The sequence below is a fragment of the Fimicolochytrium jonesii genome, assembly GCF_025526975.1.
Source record: "Fimicolochytrium jonesii strain JEL569 chromosome Unknown EV422scaffold_41, whole genome shotgun sequence".
NCBI classification, from domain to species: domain Eukaryota; kingdom Fungi; phylum Chytridiomycota; class Chytridiomycetes; order Spizellomycetales; family Powellomycetaceae; genus Fimicolochytrium; species Fimicolochytrium jonesii.
In genome coordinates this window covers 34,023-51,928 of record NW_026515708.1, presented here as the reverse complement: position 1 = coordinate 51,928, position 17,906 = coordinate 34,023, and the positions used below count along the sequence as shown (strand labels likewise).

Here is a 17,906-nt window from a genome sequence, read left to right as displayed (position 1 = left end):
CTTGCTCGTCAATGGGTCTGGAGGGGTTCATTCTCCTCTCCTGAGCTCGACGAAAACCGCGGCCTGGAAATCGAAACAACATCTCCATGATGTCGATAGTTTTCAAGCGTAGACCACCGCTCGCATGCAGTCTCGCCATGACGACATCTTGGACGAGCCGCCTTTTGTTTGAGCGCTCGATCGTTGGACAAATAGGATTACTCTTACTCCTCTACGGCGACACCCCGGATCGCCATCAACACGCCTTTCCCTGCCCCCCTTTTTCATGCAAACGGATAGTGTAGCACAGTAAGCGATGTCTTTGCATTGGAGGGCTGCCATCTCCTCGAACTACCTGAGCGGCTTAATCTATTCGGAACAGAATCGTTCTCATGAGAATGTTGCGTCTGCAGTGTATCGCTACTAGCTAGGTTGAGGTTCTTGGGAAGACCAGACATCAGAGCATATCTTGGGATGAAAGTGTGTGCTCCTGCGTCTAAACACAACGTCGACCGCGACGATATATGACAATAGAAGTGTCTCTCCACTCTTGAGCCATTGAATCACGCCAGACAGCATTGTGCTCATCGGAGTGAGCAGAGAGGACATGAAAAAATGAGAAAGGCGACGTGGGAACAATGCACGGTGCAACCGGACGGTTTGTGCTGCATGCTCCGAATGGCATTATTGACGGCGACTCCCGGGCATTTAATCTCAAGGGTTTGTGGAAGTCACGTGGACAGCGAGAGATGGATTATTTGAGTTTCTGCCTCTCCCTCATTACTGTCAACTCTTTCCCACCACCTCGTCCCAACCACAAGCTGCCTGCAAAAGCGGAGCTGCAAGAGCACATATAAATACTCAGCAATGGACAGACGGAGGTATGTTGGGGACGGGGCATATGAAAGTACCAGTCACTCGGCGAGTGAGGTATCAACAAGAGGAGCGCTATACTCAGCCACATGGCTCTAAATTACCCTCTCCCGTTCCTTCGCACCAGGCACGACGAACCACCACCACATCACAGACAGGGGTACCAAGACCGCCCGCCCCAACGGCCCTACGAAGATTCCAACGGCCGCTTCCGCCAACCACCACCGCCATTCCACCCACCACCGCCCCACTACCGGCACGACGGAGGAGGAGCTGGGGACTGGCAAGATCGTCACGGTGATCGCGACCTACGACAGCAGAGAGGTGGAAACTACGGGCCCCCACCGGGGGAATGGGATCGAAGGAATGGAGGTGGAGGAGGTCCGGGGTATCATGATCCCCGACGCCGCGATGAGAGGGGTTATGGGGGTGGAGGGAGGGGACCGTATGGTGGGCCGCCCCACGATGGGTATGGGGATGGGCGGAGATACCAGGATGGATACGATCGGAGGGATGATTATGAACGGCCTGACCGGAATGATGATATGCTCGTGGATGGAGCGCCTGGGCGCGATGCATCAAAGCTAGGACACGAAACGACCAGCGCGGCGGAGCCTGTGGTCCTTGAGGAAGAGCAACCGGCGAAGAAGAAGGTCCCGATATCTCTCGAGGAGCTTTTGCAGAAGAAGACGGAAGAGAAAGCGGCTGCTGATAAGCCAAAGTTCTTGTCGAAAGAGGAGCGTGCGCAACTGGCGCTCGAGAAGCGGCAGAGAGAGGTGGAGGAACAGAGAAGGAAGCAGGAGGACGAGCGGCAGGCTCGAGTTGCGTTTTTCTCGGAGTCTAAAGATACGCGACCTGGTAATGAGACCACCGTGCATTTTCTCACATCTTCGATACGTGCTAACTCGTCGATTGTAGCACCGCCAAACAACCGGTACAACGAGGATCCCTACGACAGATACGGGCGAGGGGGGCGAAATGGACAATTCGAAAGGAATCCTCGCCAGGTGGACGATCGGCGCAATGGCGGTTATCAAGATAGGAGAGGAGGGGGAGGCGGAGGAGGTTGGAATAGGGATACCAGAGATGACGGCAGGGGAAGACGAGGCGACGACCGCTCCAGAGCGGTCAAGGCGGACGACTCGAAACCCGAAGAGTTAGGTGAAAAGGAGCTAGCGGCTATCCGCGATCGGTATATGGGAATCGAGCGGAAGCGGAGGAAGATTCGACGAATGAACGACAAGAAGTTTGTGTTTGACTGGGACACGCAAGAGGACACGTCGCAAGACATCAACCCACTGTACGAGAACAGGCACGAGTCGCAGTTCTTTGGCCGTGGTCACATTGCGGGAATCGACTTGAAGGAGCAGAGAACTGTGAGAGCTGCGTTCTACGATAAGCTTTTGCAGGACCGTCGAACAGACGAGCAAGTCGACAGGGTATCTGAACTGGCGGAATTGGATCGGGTCAAGGAGAAGAAGACGGCTTGGGATGACAGGCATTGGTCGGATAAACCGTTGGGTCAGATGAAGGAGCGTGATTGGCGTATCTTTAAAGAAGATTTCAACATCTCGACTAAAGGTGGGAATATCCCTGATCCACTACGATCATGGAAGGAGTCGACTATCCCAGCAAAGATCTTGGAGGTCATTGATGAAGTCGGGTATAAGGAGCCAACCCCCATCCAGCGGCAAGCGATCCCCATCGGGCTGCAGAATCGTGACATTATCGGTGTTGCCGAAACCGGTTCCGGAAAAACCGCTTCCTTCGTCATCCCCATGTTGGTTTTCATCAGCGAATTGCCCCCGCTGACGGAGGAGAACCGAGATCGTGGACCCTACGCACTGATCATGGCCCCGACCCGTGAACTGGCCCAGCAGATCGAACAAGAAACCGCCAAATTCGCCAAAGGAATGGGCTTCATCGTCGTTTCCATCATCGGCGGGCACGCAGTGCAGGAGCAGTCCTTCAACCTCCGCAATGGCGCACACATCATCATCGCGACCCCCGGCCGTCTCCGCGATCTCCTCGAGCAGCAAATCCTCGTCCTCTCCCAATGCGCCTACATCGTCATGGACGAAGCCGATCGCATGATCGACATGGGGTTCGAAGCCGACGTCAATTTCATCCTCGACGCCCTTCCCGTCTCCAACATCAAACCCGACACGGACGACGCCGAGAACCCCGACGCCCTGCGCGCCAAGCTGGGCCCGGCCATGGCGAGGTTCAGGCAGACGGTCATGTTTTCCGCCACTATGCCCCCCGCTGTCGAGCGGTTGGCGAAACAGTACCTTCGTCGCCCCGCTGTCGTTACGATTGGAACGGCGGGGCAGGTGGTGGATACCATTGAGCAGAGAGTGGAGAATATCAGCGATGAGAGGAAGAAGGTGTCGAGGTTGCTGGAGCTCCTGCAGGCGGCTCAATACGAGCCCCCGATCATCATTTTCGTCAATCAGCAGAAGGGAGCGGATGTCCTGGCGAAGAATCTGGCGAAACTGGGTGTATGTATCAATTCCCCTTTCTGGTCGCTTTCATATCGTTTTCAACCCTTAATAACTCCCTCCTTCCCCTCTACTTGCCCCAGTACAAATCCACCGTCCTCCACGGCGGCAAGTCCCAAGAACAGCGCGAAGCCTCCCTCGCGGCCCTCAAAACCGGCCAAAAAGACATCCTAGTCGCCACCGACGTCGCGGGTCGCGGTATCGACGTCAAAAACGTATCTTTGGTCGTCAACTACGACATGGCGAAAAACATCGAGGACTACACGCACCGGATTGGGCGCACGGGCCGAGCGGGCAAGAAAGGGGTCGCGATCACGTTCTTGAGCGAGGTGGCGGATCTGGATGTGTTTTATGATTTGAAACAGACGGTGCTGAAGAGTGGGATTTCTACTTGTCCGCCGTGGTTGGCTAGGCATGAGGTTCGTGTCAAAACTCTTTTTTGTCAGCGTTGGATAATGGGTATTTATCTCATCAAACTCGTTTTTGCTCTTTTCACTTTTTCTTTATTTCCAACAAAGGCCGCACAAGCAAAAGGAGGATCGTTCAAAGCGAAACGCAAACACGAGGAAACCATCTTCAACCAGTAGATCAAACCAGAAACGAGATGTAGTCCATGTTACAGGCCGTGCGATACGGACACACCCCCCTCGCGGGGCTAGCAGCTGTAGCCCTTTCCACTGTCTCGCTGTCTTCCACCGTTTTTCTTTCTACGATCAAACTGTATATATACAAATACAAAAAGCCTCCAAAACCTTCTCCCTCAGCTAGCGGACGACATAACCGGGCCCACCCCTTGCCCCCTTGGCACCAAAAGCCTCGGCTCCCTCACCACCCTCTCCAACACCGCCGCACGAAGATGATACAGTTTCCGTATCTCCCTCAGCTGTTTGATGAACTCTTCCGCTGAGCTCGGGCCTGACGATGCCGGTGAGGTGGATGTGGAGGAGATGAAGGAGGCGGCGAGGGAGTCGGAGGCTTCTTCGCTGAGGTGGACGGAGGTGCGGAGGGAGCGGGTGAGGTATTCGGGGGCGAAGCGCTGTGGGGGATGGGTGAGTGAGTTGGTTGCTTTGTGAGAAAGCAGTCAGAGAGGAGTGGGGGAGCTTTACCATGGCCTCGGCGTCCCTTTGTTGGGCTGTCTCTTCCAGGAGTTGGATTTGTGACCTGAGCAGGGTTTGTTGTTCTGTGATGCTTTGGAGGGCGTCTGCTAGTGCTTGTTCTTTGCTTAGGGTTTTGTCTGCAATGACGGGTGTAAAATCGCACTGTGAGCCATCTACGCCTAGGTTCTGTCACAGTTGTGCTTTCTTTTCCTCTTCCTCCACTCACGTGCCAACGCTTCATTCTCTTGCATCAGTTCTGCATGCACCTGTCGCATATTCTTGACGCTGTCCAGATTCTCGAAATAGGCTGTAAACAGCTGCTCATCTGAAAGGAGTTTCTGCAAGTCTTCCAATCTGTGGGAGAATGCAGAGAGTTTGTCAGTACATGCAGAATGCTCTCGCACAAACGGAAATCACATGATGTCCCATACTTCAGCCGTTCCAATTCCGGATAGTCTGGGGGGTTCTGCTGCTGTGGCCCTTGAGGCCGTGATGGCGGCGGCGGTGGTCCCTCGGAATGTGAGTGCGGCGTCGACTGCGACCGTGACGGATTCTGCCCCGGATACTGCCCCGGGTTCATCCCCTGCGCACCAGTGCCCTGTGGTCCTGCAGCCCCACCGTACGCACCCCCACCCGCTGACCCAACTCCAGTTGCATACGTCGTCGCCGGAGGCCCCGCAACAACCCTCTGCGGCGGCCTGGACTGAAACTCCTGCACGACGTCCTTCACAACCTTCCCCACCATCACCCCCCCATCCCACAGCGCCAGCTTCTCATGGCCCACCACAAACCCCTGGTGGTTGACCCACGGGTGGCTGACAGCGGGCTTGACCTGTATCGTGGGCGGGGCGTCGGGGAAGGTGGGAGGGAGGCTGAGGATGAGGGTGAGGATGAGGTTAGTGGATGGGGAGGTTGTTATGGTTATTTCGTAGAGGGATTCGGTTTGGAGTTCGCGGATGGCGAGGTGATGGGTGTAGAGGGAGCTGATGTGTTTGCGGCGGCTGGGGATGGAGGGAGGTGTGAATTAGTCGGAATGCAGCGTGGTTGGGGCGTCGAAGCGTCAGACGTACTGTACCTCTCTGTTCCCTCTGTGGAGTTCTTCTTTGAGCGTCCAAAAGGCGACATGGCAGCGTACTATCTGTTGAGGAACCCCGGGTTCCTCGGACTGTATATGTATGTTGACTGCGAGGGGTGGCAGCTGGTGGTGTCGTTCTGCTTGTGGTTCTGTTTCGTCCTGGATGAACTTCTTCGACGCGTGACGAAGGACTCGAAGGCTCGAAGGAGGCAAACGGTCTGTCTCCCTCGACTCGGACGGTTCGCTACGGCACCCCCGCAGCTCAGCAACCACAGGCATCCCTACCTCTCCAATATCTCAAGGCCTCTCAGCTCGCCCCCGTGACTACCGCCCAGGCAAGCGTCTGAAGGCCTTTGTCTGCTTTGAATAATGGCTTAGGTTAACGTGGGCAAGATGGCGATCGTCATACGCTTTACTTAAACTGTTTCTGCCATCCGACTATTTGTTTTCGCCAAGTCCGACATGCGCCGGGAGCTCAGACGACGAACACCGTTCAACCCAAAAGCCCAATGACCGGAAAACCACCTACACCAAAGTCACTGCTGCAGGATCTTCGCGGCGTCCATCCCTTCCGCTGTCAGCACCCTTGTTGCACGCACTGGGTTGTTCCGACCTGCGTCAGGCAACTAACTGCATCATTGCTCGCATCGGCTTCGGATTTCCGGTGATGAATTCCAGGTGATATGGTTCACGATGCGCTCGCGGGACCTTGGCAGAAATTAGGGTTTAACAGCTCAAAAAATTGGGCAATGCGAAAAGAGGATGCCTCGAGGAAGAAGACGTTGAAACGCACCTTGATATCTGGTTTTCCAAAAGAATGGAGTCGGCAACAGATCCGATACGGGGAATAAATCGAGTCAGCAAGCGCACAGATGTTGCGACACCAGGTGGAAGCAATCGCCATACACCCGGAAAATGCGGTTGTTCCACCCAAGTCATCCGGACACGCTTTCGCGTGCTGAGATAGGTTGCGCGCTGACGATGGACACTCGCTTTCTAGCGAAATGCTTTCACTGAACAAACCATCCATCATGCGGTCGGAGCTAACTGCCAACGCATCACCTTCCACGGCTCGCAGACAATGGCTAAATCTCGTAAACTGCTCATGCAATCTTAGAGATCGCTGTAAGGCCAAGAAACGAACACTCTAGATGGAGAAGATAGCTCTCAAAAGGAGCGCTTGATGCACATTAAGTGTACGTTAAGTGGGCGCGGTATGGGAGGCGAACGGTATCAGATGGGAGTGGCGAGCCTCCTGGGGAACAACGTATGGACACCCAACCTCTGGCAGCTCGCCGTACCAAGGACGCGGTTGAGATGCTTGGTAAGACGGATTGTCGATTGCTCTGGCGCGAAAAGGAGTGGCCGGGAAATATTCCAGCCACGCAAGCGCTTTACATTGCTCGCACACTGCATCTCGTAATTTCGAATCTCAAGTTAACAGCATCAACAGGGAGGGACGGGGCTCCCCACCCGGCACATCCTTGACATCTTTGATGACGCAAATCTCAAGTACGTTATGGGCAAAGAAGGTAAAGTGCTCAGGAAGCGCTTACTTGCGGTATCACCGTGCTCATTGTTGATATATACAGCAGTCCAATATTGGCGTGCAACTGCCTCCGACCTATGAAGGGTTTTGGAGCGTATACCGCCAACACATACAAGGCCACTTAAAATAGAATCTTTCAGTAGAGGCAAATCGGGGAACTAGCAGAGAATCTTGGGTCATTCACGACACTCCAAGGTTGTATACTGTAATAGATATCATGAACAGAGCTAAGCGGAGCTTCGCAACATGAACGCGACGATGTGCCTCAAATCGACAGCGCGACACCTGTCAATGCTAGCCTAACGCCAAGTTTTATGGACGCATACCCAAGTTTCCATGCGCGATTACCATGCGGGGGGGATATACTGTACAAAGAAAATTCCCGGCTCAGCTTATAACGCAACCGGGAGCATCCCGACGTTGCCCTCATGTAGGTGGAGGCCTCCGCGTCGCCATGCCTCCAAACCCCAGAGAGATTGGATCTTCTGATACGTCATCTGAGACGGCTGCCACTTCCTTTTGCGAATAAGTTTTCTCCTTCTCATGCCACGTCATATATATCTCGTTTCCCGTTCCCACCACATCGTCCAGTGCGACTACCATGAATCATCCTTGCACCTTTCTTGCTGCGATAGGGCGCAACCAACCGCTTTCCGTCCCGGTCCAATCACGGGGACGAAGAGGGCCGAAGATGAGCTGGCAAGTTCCTTTGGAGGGAGAAGGGAGTGCAGAAGTAGAGCGCTTGGTAGTTACGAGTGAGGCTAGCAGGCGGTTTACGATAGTGAGCAGGAACGGGGCTGGGGAGGGAGAAATTGGAACGCGCTCTTCTGGTAGCACTACTGCAACATGGAGCATCCGGTGGCCGCTCGCATTGAATGGTGGGGGAAGATTTGGATGCAATCCGCTCTGACTTGGGAGAGTTGGAGACACAGCAGATTCTGGTGTGAGTACAATATTGACAGCGGGTGCCATCAGGGAACGTTCTAACCTGTTTGATGCGGCCACCGTACGGAGACGCGCGAATGCCCTTCATAGGCAACTACTACGAGCACGAAGTTCGCATTGCGATCGGGCCGACGTGCCCCCAGTCAGCAGTCTCAGCTTCGTAATGACCACAGCCTCATCCAAACAATATATGGCTTTGGAGATGAGGTGGGCGGGGTACATAACCTCGCAAAAGCGACGCGTTAGTATGTTGCTCTGCTCAAGAGGTCGATGTCGACGCCGCATAGCGCCGCATGCTTCTATTTATGCTACTATTCAGTATAGATCCATCGAGTAGATTATAGTAGTCCCACAGGAGCGGGACGGCAGCGTCGCTCTGGGCTGCGGCAGCGGCACCCCTGAAGCGCTATTGTATAGTGCGGGACGTATTCGGAGGTGCTTCCCAAGGTCCTTTTCATCAATACCCTTTCTCGCCTTGTTTTCATCCCGTCGATTCGTATCACAATGGACGCTTGGGACCTACATACTCTATATCAGAATGATTTTGGATCACTTGGGACATTAGCTCAATGTAATAACAATTGCAACCACAGAAATGGCATAAAATGAACAAACTCCTTGCGTGCTACGCTAGACAAATATCATCAGGACCTTTATGCGAGACGGCGGAAGCAACGCAATATAAAGTTCGCCTCCAGAGTACGGAGATATTGCAACGGTATCAGTTCTAACAAAGTCAGTGTGATGATGCAACCACAAGTCCTACGAGCATGCAACGCGCCAAATATCAATGCAATGCCGGAGACAATGGAGGATGTAGGATCCCAGCGCACTCACGTCTTCGAACATGGAGAAGCGATATTGGCATTTGCGGGAGCCGGGGTGAACAGTATGCCAGAAATCCCAGGTTCCTTGGTACCTCGAAAAAAGTTTGTGAGTTCGCAGTAGAAAGGTGTTCAGGCTCCTTCGTTCATCCTCCCTGGTGTTTGTCGGCGGAGTCTGTAGCATCTCCATCAAAATCTGTATCCAGAGCGAAGCAAGCCAGGGCGGTAGTATATGCAGTTTTTCAACAACGGGTCTGGTTGACCCAGAGGAGTATAATCGGGGTTCACCGCCCAAGGCACCAGATCCGGGTTGACCGACTTTAACGTTTGATGATGGGCCTCTCGGTTGCAGGGGCCCGGATCAAAACACAATGATGGCTAGCTATCACTGAAAGAGCAATGACCCTAACAGTCATTGATCCGGTCGCCGCGGTAATTTCTGACCAGCATCGGACCAGTCGTTTTCTTTCCAGAGAAAAGCTTTTCGAATAAAGCATAGTACTGCTCGCATCACTTTGCCGAAACCAGCTTAGTAAAAACACATCGAGCGAGTCATTATGGCGTTGCGAAAGGTCGTTTGCATCGAGACGAAGGGAGATGGCTGGTTTTCCAGGTAGCGAACCGGAAGGTTGTTGAGCACCCCCTCCATAGCGGTAGCAAAAAATCACACTTGCAGATGTGACTTGGCGACAAGGGGACAGATGCTATGCGGTGGTCGTACCTCCGACGACTTCTCATAATAGATCAGAGCCCACTATTGAAGCAAAACCTGAACTTGCGTGATTTGTCCTCAGGCGTAGACATACTACTCCTGTGAGCACAATTTGTCAATAGACAAGAGGTCGATGCGAAGCTCAAGAAGGGGCGAAACCGTCAGAGAACCCGCGAGTGGTTTAGCTTCCATTCATGGATTTGCTGATGTTCACATCGCTCTAGTGGGTCCGGTGCTGGACGCTAACCGGCTCGAGTCATCATCCCCAACGGTAGCCCGGTGATCCTCATCAAAGGGCGTTCACGGGCACCTGGCATGTTGGTTTTCGGAGCGAGCTTCAGTAGATAGAAGAATGCTTGCTGATGACAGCATATGCCTTAGCGCAACGCTAGAAAGGTTTGGTGTGGGGGTGCGGATGGCGAAGCTAATGTATTAACCCCTGCTGAGCTCGATGGATTCCAGGTATGTGCGGCGTTCGGTGGATTGATCCGGTTGCATTGATCAAAGCTGAGGCAGCCCGTCCTCCCTTGAGGGAATCCTTCGAATGATTTCCTGGAAGATCCGCGCTGGTTGACTATGCGCAAGAAAAGGATTTCCGCTATTCCAAACAAATGCGATTGCGAGGTGTGGTCCACGGATGGGAGGTTATCGTGTAGGCTTGCAAGAGCGAGAGCGAAATTCTGTGAAAAGCGTAATCATCTTGGACCCGCATGTATGAAGCAAAAGATGAGGCGTCAACGAAAGAACATGGTTTGTCGTGGCAGTTTTTGTGTTCCTAGTTTGCTTGTTGTCGATAAACTCGGAATGCAGGTCGTTCGCGATGTTGTCCATATCAAGATCCAACTCCGTAGCTCTCCCACTTGCGGAGCTTAGTCAAAAACGGTTGTCCACCTTATTGCTTCCGTTGATCGCGGAGTAACGGCTGGTGTTTTGCTCGCATGTATTTTCGCAGACTGTGCGTAGTCTGGTGATGAACGTGATGGATTCCCAGCTGCTTTGCTAATGCGTAGCTGAGCTTTGCCTGAGGTGGTAACGAGTGGATACATGGTGGATACATCGGGTGTGATGGGGGGCATCCCTGTGGGTGCGCTGATAGTTGCAAATCCAGCGCATACGGCAGTTGCAGCCAGCGAGCGTCGTGGGTTGGTTTTCGCAGACTGAGCGTCGTCTGGTTATGAACGTAATGGATTCCCAGCTGCTTTTAGTAATGCGTAGCTGAGCTTTGCGTGAGGTGGGAACGGGGGGTTCCTGTGGGTTGCTAATCCAGTGTGAGCCCCCGCGAGAAAAAAACACGGGCCAGACCGGAAGCACAGCAGAGCACAGCAGCGGTAGGGGGTTATAAAAGACTCCGGGCTCTCACTTGTCCTTCCGGCTTTCTTTTCGAGTAAGCGTATCGCATATCACAACCACAACCCCCCAACCCACCACAACCAGACCCAGCACCATGCCCAGCATGCCTCTCGTCCGTCACGATCCGAAGCAGGTTCGTCCAATACTGGTGTCTTCTGTCCGGAGCGTGGGAAAACGGGGGGAAATGTCGCCGACGATGAAGTACTAACGTTGTGTCGCTCCTCTTGTCTAGTACGAAGGCTTCGACCCTGACGCCGCCCTCTTCTGGTGGCACTACTGCAACAGGGAGCATCCCGTCGTTGCCCGGATGCAGGGGGAGGACCTCTTGGTCGGAATGCCGGCCGACGTCGGAGAGGCGGACCGGACCGCCATCCGCCAGTAAGCATTCAAGTGACAACGGTTCCGTCGATGAGTGCTAACTGCTTCAATCCAGGGACCTTCGCCGAGTGAGGAAGGCCACCGGCAGCGCTCTGAACTACCAGGTAGTTCCCTTGGGCCCTGGGGGTCGCCTACTCCCCCGTGCCCCGACTGCCCCGACTGCCCCGACTGCCCCGGCCAGCCGTCACACCGCGCGCACGACCGCCACCTTGCGGCGTGCGTTCGGAGGCCCCGCTCTTGGTACGTTTCGTGGTTGTAATCGTTCTCATGGTGTTGCTGACAATCGCGTCACAATGAATGGCGCGTCCGAAAACTAATGTCCTCGGTATGTCGTGCCTAGGGCTTGGAGGAGACTGGCGCGCGGCTCGCCCTCAGCCCCAAGTCGTCCCTCCCGTTGCCGTTCTCACTTCCGTGGAAGTGGGTGATGAAGGTAAGAGCGAATGTGGCGTGTGAGGAATGCCGAATAAAGGAAGGTTGCTAACGGCCTGTTTCTCGCTCGCTTGCTTCAGTGGCTCCCCCTGGTAAGGACGAGATGAGTGTTCTCTTATGGGCGCTGGTCCGCTGTGAAGTCCATGCCTTCGGCGTGATTGGTATGAAGTTGCTGCGCTTTGCGGTTCTCGTCGATGTCGGTTAAGCTTAACCTAAAAGCGAGCTGCCACATCAACGACGGAATTCGACAGCGCGATACGTTTCCCAGACGCCCAGACTCCCAGACTCCAATGGCTCCGATTGGCACAGGACACTCACATATTCCTCTCCACCAGCAGCCCCACCAGCAGCCCCAATCCCCGATGCGGGAAGGCTGGCGTCGCTCGTCGCTGCTCGGCGTTTGGCGGAGGAGCAGGTCGCCGCGTTGCGTTTGGCGGAGGAGGAGGAGGTCGCCGCGTTGCGTTTGCGTCTGGCCCGAGCAGAGGAGCTCGCGTCTCGTGTGCCTGGCCTAGTGGTAGGTTTCCCTGTGAATAAATGACTGCGAATTCCTATTCCACAACTGATTTTCTTTTACCTGTATATAGCACCGAGCGGAGACGGCGGAGGCGGAGGTGGCGCGGGTGAGGCGGGAGTTGTTGGCGGTACGCCGGCAGATCGTCCAGGCAAGGCGCATCCGCCGGCGCTGAAGAAGAAATTCTGAGTGGGGGGTGAGTTTGACGATCTCAAAAGCATGCGCGAGCACTAAGCGTACATACCTCCAGGCGAGTTGAAGAAACTGAAACTCTTCCGCAGGTTGGGAATATCGTCGGGGACGGGGGGCACATGTCGGGGACGGGAGGGAACCACTCGGGGACGGAAGGGCACATTTCGGGGACGGGGGGTCAGGGTTGTGTCCGGTATTTTGTTTTCTTTTCTTTATGGGCGGAGGGGGGCGAGAGCCGGCGGCAGAACTTCGTAAAGCAATCAATCACATTGGGGGGTGGGGATGCCGTGCGTGCTAAAAAATTTCGCCTGTTGTTGTTGTCGTGAAGTTTGGAAGTCGGGCACGTTCTTCAGCGGCTGACGGTCTCAGAGAGCTTGTTCGTTTTGCTTTCTCTGTGTTTGTCTCGGTATGGCATGAGTGGTCATGATTCCACTTCCCCGCTCTTCTCCACATTGACCAGGGAGTCAGCGCCGTTGGACATGTTCACGCTCGAATGAACAGTTGTTGAGAGAGCTATCGCATCGTTGGCTAACAGGGTTCCGCTGCTCGTTTCTCTGCCAGGGCCAGTCCATCCAAGGTTCGGGTACCGTTCGTCGACAGTCCAGAGTGTGTTTGCATGTGCAGAGTGTTTCTACAGGAGTTGCGTAGTACGCTTCGCAAACAATATAAGCAGCGAACCGAGGAGAAAAACATTGGCACCGCGGGCACACCCCTCTCTCCCAGATGAAGTGAAGACAGATACCAGCCCACTTTCCAACGCAACAAACAGCAAAAGCAGGATGTGTCAATCTGGTTGAAGTGAGTCTGTTCTGTCCGCGCCCGCATGCGACCCATAAATAATGCCCACGGCCCACGCCACCACCAATGTGAACAAATGCGGCAGCGGTACCCTTCCTCGTGGCTTCAAGCACAAGGAAACGCAGAGGGGTTCCAGACATCGCTGGGAGGAACGTACATACAGTAACAGCCGTTTCCTGATACGCCAGACCAGCCCAATCCTCCTAGACCGAGTATAATTTTGCAAACGGTAAGGAGCTACTGGCTCCACAACGCGTTTTGAGGATAAGACCACTCAGACATACGAGATCAAAACAGAAAACAAGAAGGTATTTCCACCAAGGTACAAAAGCAAATAAAGGTATCATGTCGACCGTCTACGCGATCCATCCAAAGGCCCGTATCTATCGATGTCGGAGGACATGCAAGCCAAGAGCGATGAGTGCTCCGCGGCCTTTGGAGATTGCCACCGCATCGAGTCGCAGACAACTCCTCCTGCGATCGATATCGATCCCTATGCGACGCGCATGAAATCCCACCAAACTCACACAACCAACCTCCCCGCCTTCAGCGTCTGCAACCACGCCCTCGCCTCCTCGCCCTGATCCGCGCCCCACCTGCGCACGTCTTCGAAGCGCTCCTTGAGGGGCCGGCCGAGCATGTCGGTGTGCAGCTGCTCGATGGAGTGCATGAAATGTTCCACGTCGCGGCGCGTGAGGAGGAGCCGGAGGAGGAGGAGGGTGATCAAAAGGGCTAAGGTGGGGGGGTGACGAAAAAAAAGAGAGAGAGAGATATCAGTTGAGCTGGACTGATGAATGATCCCACCCACAATTCCACAAAAAGTTACGTACCAAGCCCGACCCCAACCCAAAACCTCCACACCTTCCGTCCCCGTTCCTCCCCACTCCCGGCGCCCAACACAGCCGCAATCTCCTTCTTCCGCTCCCGCATCGCCTGGTACCTTCTGCACCCTCCCCCTCGCCCCAGATTCAAATGATGCGCCAACCGACGCGCCGGTTGGGTCGAATCGTCGTGGTGCGTGTCGTGTGTGCCCGCGTAGGACATGACGCAGTCGCAGGGTATTGCGGCGAGGTCTTCGTCGAGGTAGATCCAGTCGACGTCGTCGACCGTGGTGGGGTAGGTGCGGGTTGAGGGACTCGGGAGGGGTGGGGTGGGGTATAGTGGTTGTTGTTGTTGTTGTCGGGTTTGGTGTGGGTGTGCGATGTGAGTTTGGCCGTGAGGTGATGGAGCAACTGCGGATATGACTGGCTCCGCCGGGGAATATGGCGGCAAGGCGGAGTCGTCATGGTCGGGAACGACCTCTTGTTCCGTAGCGTTTACGCTATCAGCGGCAGAATGCCCTTTCGACTTGTCCACAGCTCCCGTACCCACTTTCGCCGAAAACCCGAAAGTCGGGGCAGGAAACGAGACCGGGAACGCAAAAAGGGTCGGTAGCGCCACCCATGGGTTATACCATCCGCCGCCCTGCAACGGCTTGTTCCCGGTCTTTCCAGTATCCAAGTGCATAGTCTTCTCCCTGTCCACACTCAACAGCTTCTTTTCATCCACCGTCACGCCGCCATTCGCAGCAGCCTCCACAACATCCTCCACCATCTGCTTCGCGCCATACAACATCCCCTGCTTGCCCCCATGCTCCTCAATGCTCTTGATCAGCTCGTTATCGCTCGAATCGAAGCCGATATCAACATCCAGATCCAAATGTTTCTCGTTGATGCTGCCCGCTCCACTAGCGCCACGATGCTGCGTGCCGGCGCCGCCACGGCCGCCGCGCCCGCGTTTGCCGCGACGGGGCCGGTCGACGAAGCGCCGGGAGAGGGGGGTGTGTTCGGCGATGTAGGGTTTGAGGTCGGGTGTGTCGGCTAGATCGTCGTCGTCGAGAGTGGGTGTGTCGAGGGTGGCAGCCACGGGCTCAATATGTTGCGGCTGCACCGGGATCTTTGATGCACAATCAGACGGGAGTGCGGCCTGAATCCTGCGCCGCGGTATGGATGGACAGATGGGCGCTATCGTGCTGATATCATCGTCCGATGACGCGTCTTGGTCTGTGCTTTCGACGACAGGAAGGTTGGGCATAGAGAGTAGCCGAGCGACCTGTAAAACATGCAACAGCAAAATGAGCTTGCTGTGTCCATTGGAACTTCCGGATCTTCAAATGAGGCCGAAATGATGAACACACCTGGTGATGTCCGCCGTACACGGCAAGATGCAGCGGCAATAGACCTTGAGCCGTCTGCAGCGTCTGTCTTGCGCCAGCTAAAAATTTATGATGGCATAACGTCAGTCAGTTCCGTTCGAGAGCACCTAACAATCCCATTTATACCCCGGAAGGATGCAAAAACACTCGAGACCACTCCCTTACCTTCCAACAATGCCCTCGCAACACTCCAAAGTCCCATCCACGCCGCCAAATGCAGCGCCGAAAACCCACTGGCATCCACCGCATCCACATCCACCAGCTTATTCGCAACCAGCCATTTGGCCAGCGACGACATGCGTGCAAACACGGCAAGATGCAGCAAGGTGTGTTGGGTCTTGGGCGTACGTACACGGCGACACTCTTGCAGCAATATCGAGTGCTGGGTGGAAGTGCGCGTGCCGCTCGTAGCACATAGTTCAGATTCGCACAGGTTTTGCAGAATTAGGCGTTCGAGATCTGCGCCGCGGAGGTCTACAGGGAGGTTCAGCGAGCTTTTCAGGGCCGCCATAGCCAGTGCCGAGCCTGCCAATTGCAGACCGCCATTTCCGGCGGCCGTTCCACTGGCACCGGCGTTCCCGGTCGGGTCCGAGACGATCCGCATGGCGATTTGTCGCGCGTCTTCGAGTTTGCCCGTCATCCGCAGACCGAGGACTTGCAGGGCGAGTTCCATGAGGGCCCGGTCTGAGTCATCCTTGTAGGTGAAGACGACGTCGGAGTTGTCTTCTGAGTTCATGAGCTGTTGGGATTCGCGGAGGAGGACGGGAACAACCCCTGGGGCGGGTGCGGGAGGGAGGGTGCACACAAGGGTCGTCTCGCTCCAGAATTGTGTGCGCGTCGCGGGGATGGCGCCGAACATGACCGTCATTCCATCTGTGACCGTCCATGTGGGAGTGTATCAGAACCGTGCAAGTACGAAAGACACTACATCACGAGCATCGTACGTACCGTAGAAGCCACTCCCAAGAATAGTAATCTCAAGTCCGCCATGAACAGGTCCCTCCGCCGGAATCAGCTTGTTGATCGCCGGCGGATTAACGATCGACCCAGACGATGGCAGCGTTTGAGGCAAGACAGTCAAGTCCAACTCATGACCTCTGTTCTGGGCCACAAAGTCATCCAAGGCCGCGAAATCAGCACCCTCCGCCAATCCGAACATGGGGTGCTCGAGCTCCATCATAAAATCCGGATCCATATGGGCGGTCAGTCCGTTCTGCTCGGTAGGCAGGCAATTGAAAGCGGTCTGACCGTGTATGGGACTGAAGAGCTGATTGTCCCCCATCGAGCCCAAAGTCAATTCCGGGGTTGGTGATTGCAAGATCTGTGAGGAGCTGGGATGCGCCTCGGGTGAGTGCATCGAGATCGGGCTATGCGGTGCAATCGAGACGGACTCTGAACCAGGGAACACGGGCGCTAAGTGCATATCTTGACCCGCAAACGCTGAGACGCCCTGCGTAGCCTGCGGCAGTTGCTGTTGAATCGAACCCTGCGGCTGCGAGATTTCGGCTGGAATCCCATAAGACGCAAATGACTGAGATACTTGCGACAGGGGATCCAAGTTGGCGGATGGCTTGTAAGACTCCGTGGGAGGCGACAGTGGCGCATCCACACGCTGCCTCTTGCGGCTGACGTGTGGTTTCGCCTTTGTTGACTTGTGGTCGTCGGTGATCATGATGGGAGGAGAAATACCAGTAGCCATGATTTGACCGGTGTGATCCTTGACAATGAAGTAGATGCTAACACATTTGAGACCCAGTTAGCTCATGAATTACTTGCAACAAAAACGTTCAAAGACGATCTTGAACTCACCAGAAACCCAGCTTTTCTCCATGATGACGGCAATAGCAAGTGATACGTGTCGGAAGAATCGTATCACCACTGCTGAAATCGACCATCTCGGCGCAGTTGAACAGAACGATCTTTCGTTGCTCCAATGACAAGCTCTCCTCATCCAGGGACTCTTCAGCGTTCGTCGCAACATCCGCGGGTTGACCAGTCTCTTGTTTGACAAGCTTCTTCGATGATGTAATTTCCTTCTTCCTTGCCCTCTTTCGTTCGCGTTGGATGCAGCCCATACACGGACCCACACTCTTTGTGACATCAGAAGCACACACAACGGAGGCCTCGAGATGAAGAATAGATCGTCCGCCATCAGCATTCGCGCTGAGAGACCGTTCGCCGTTTCTAAATCTGCGTAGCTTCTCCTTCGGTACGAGGTATTCTGGAAGAGACAGGTGCGACCATAGCGGAACCTTGTCGCCCTTGTCTGTCACCAGCTGCAGGCAGATCTTGACTTGCGTCTCGACTCTCGACTTTGCGTTCTGCTGTGGGACTCCCAGAACCCTCACTTGAAGTCCTCTGGAAGAGAAGCTGTGCATGTCATCCAGCTTCGCTTTCCCTCGAGACAAAACGCTGTTTGCCTCCAGTAAGCCAGAATCGGCGGGTATCGGCGTCCAAGGCGCTGGGAATGGGAATTGTTGGGCGGCCTGCGGAAGACCT

General features: G+C 54.9%; 4 protein-coding genes across 4 annotated transcripts; 1 reads left to right on the top strand and 3 right to left on the bottom strand.

Annotated features, from left to right (window-relative positions):
- Positions 1-1,397: 1,397 nt before the first annotated feature.
- Positions 1,398-3,940, top strand: EV422DRAFT_501725 (P-loop containing nucleoside triphosphate hydrolase protein; the record flags this gene model as incomplete). The annotated part of the gene is made up of 4 exons (XM_053068216.1): positions 1,398-1,710; positions 1,939-3,353; positions 3,437-3,772; positions 3,872-3,940. 4 exons carry the CDS (start codon positions 1,398-1,400, stop codon positions 3,938-3,940), a joined length of 2,133 nt encoding a protein of 710 aa, XP_052921018.1.
- Positions 3,941-4,113: 173 nt separating this feature from the next.
- On the bottom strand, positions 4,114-5,575 carry EV422DRAFT_572109 (uncharacterized protein; the record flags this gene model as incomplete). Its single annotated transcript, XM_053073071.1, has 5 exons — positions 4,114-4,389; positions 4,460-4,587; positions 4,677-4,804; positions 4,882-5,451; positions 5,526-5,575. The coding sequence occupies 5 exons, from the start codon at positions 5,573-5,575 to the stop codon at positions 4,114-4,116; spliced, it is 1,152 nt and encodes a 383-aa protein (XP_052921017.1).
- Positions 5,576-11,472: 5,897 nt separating this feature from the next.
- On the bottom strand, positions 11,473-13,003 carry EV422DRAFT_330880 (uncharacterized protein). Its single transcript, XM_053066354.1, has 4 exons — positions 12,468-13,003; positions 12,287-12,408; positions 12,031-12,220; positions 11,473-11,924 (listed from the first exon to the last, which is right to left on the bottom strand). The coding sequence occupies exons 1-4, from the start codon at positions 12,576-12,578 to the stop codon at positions 11,655-11,657; spliced, it is 693 nt and encodes a 230-aa protein (XP_052921016.1). The 5' UTR covers positions 12,579-13,003; the 3' UTR covers positions 11,473-11,654.
- Positions 13,004-15,474: 2,471 nt separating this feature from the next.
- On the bottom strand, positions 15,475-17,785 carry EV422DRAFT_501642 (uncharacterized protein; the record flags this gene model as incomplete). Its single annotated transcript, XM_053068205.1, has 6 exons — positions 15,475-15,881; positions 15,948-16,280; positions 16,356-16,494; positions 16,814-16,893; positions 17,019-17,143; positions 17,217-17,785. 6 exons carry the CDS (start codon positions 17,783-17,785, stop codon positions 15,475-15,477), a joined length of 1,653 nt encoding a protein of 550 aa, XP_052921015.1.
- Positions 17,786-17,906: the final 121 nt, after the last annotated feature.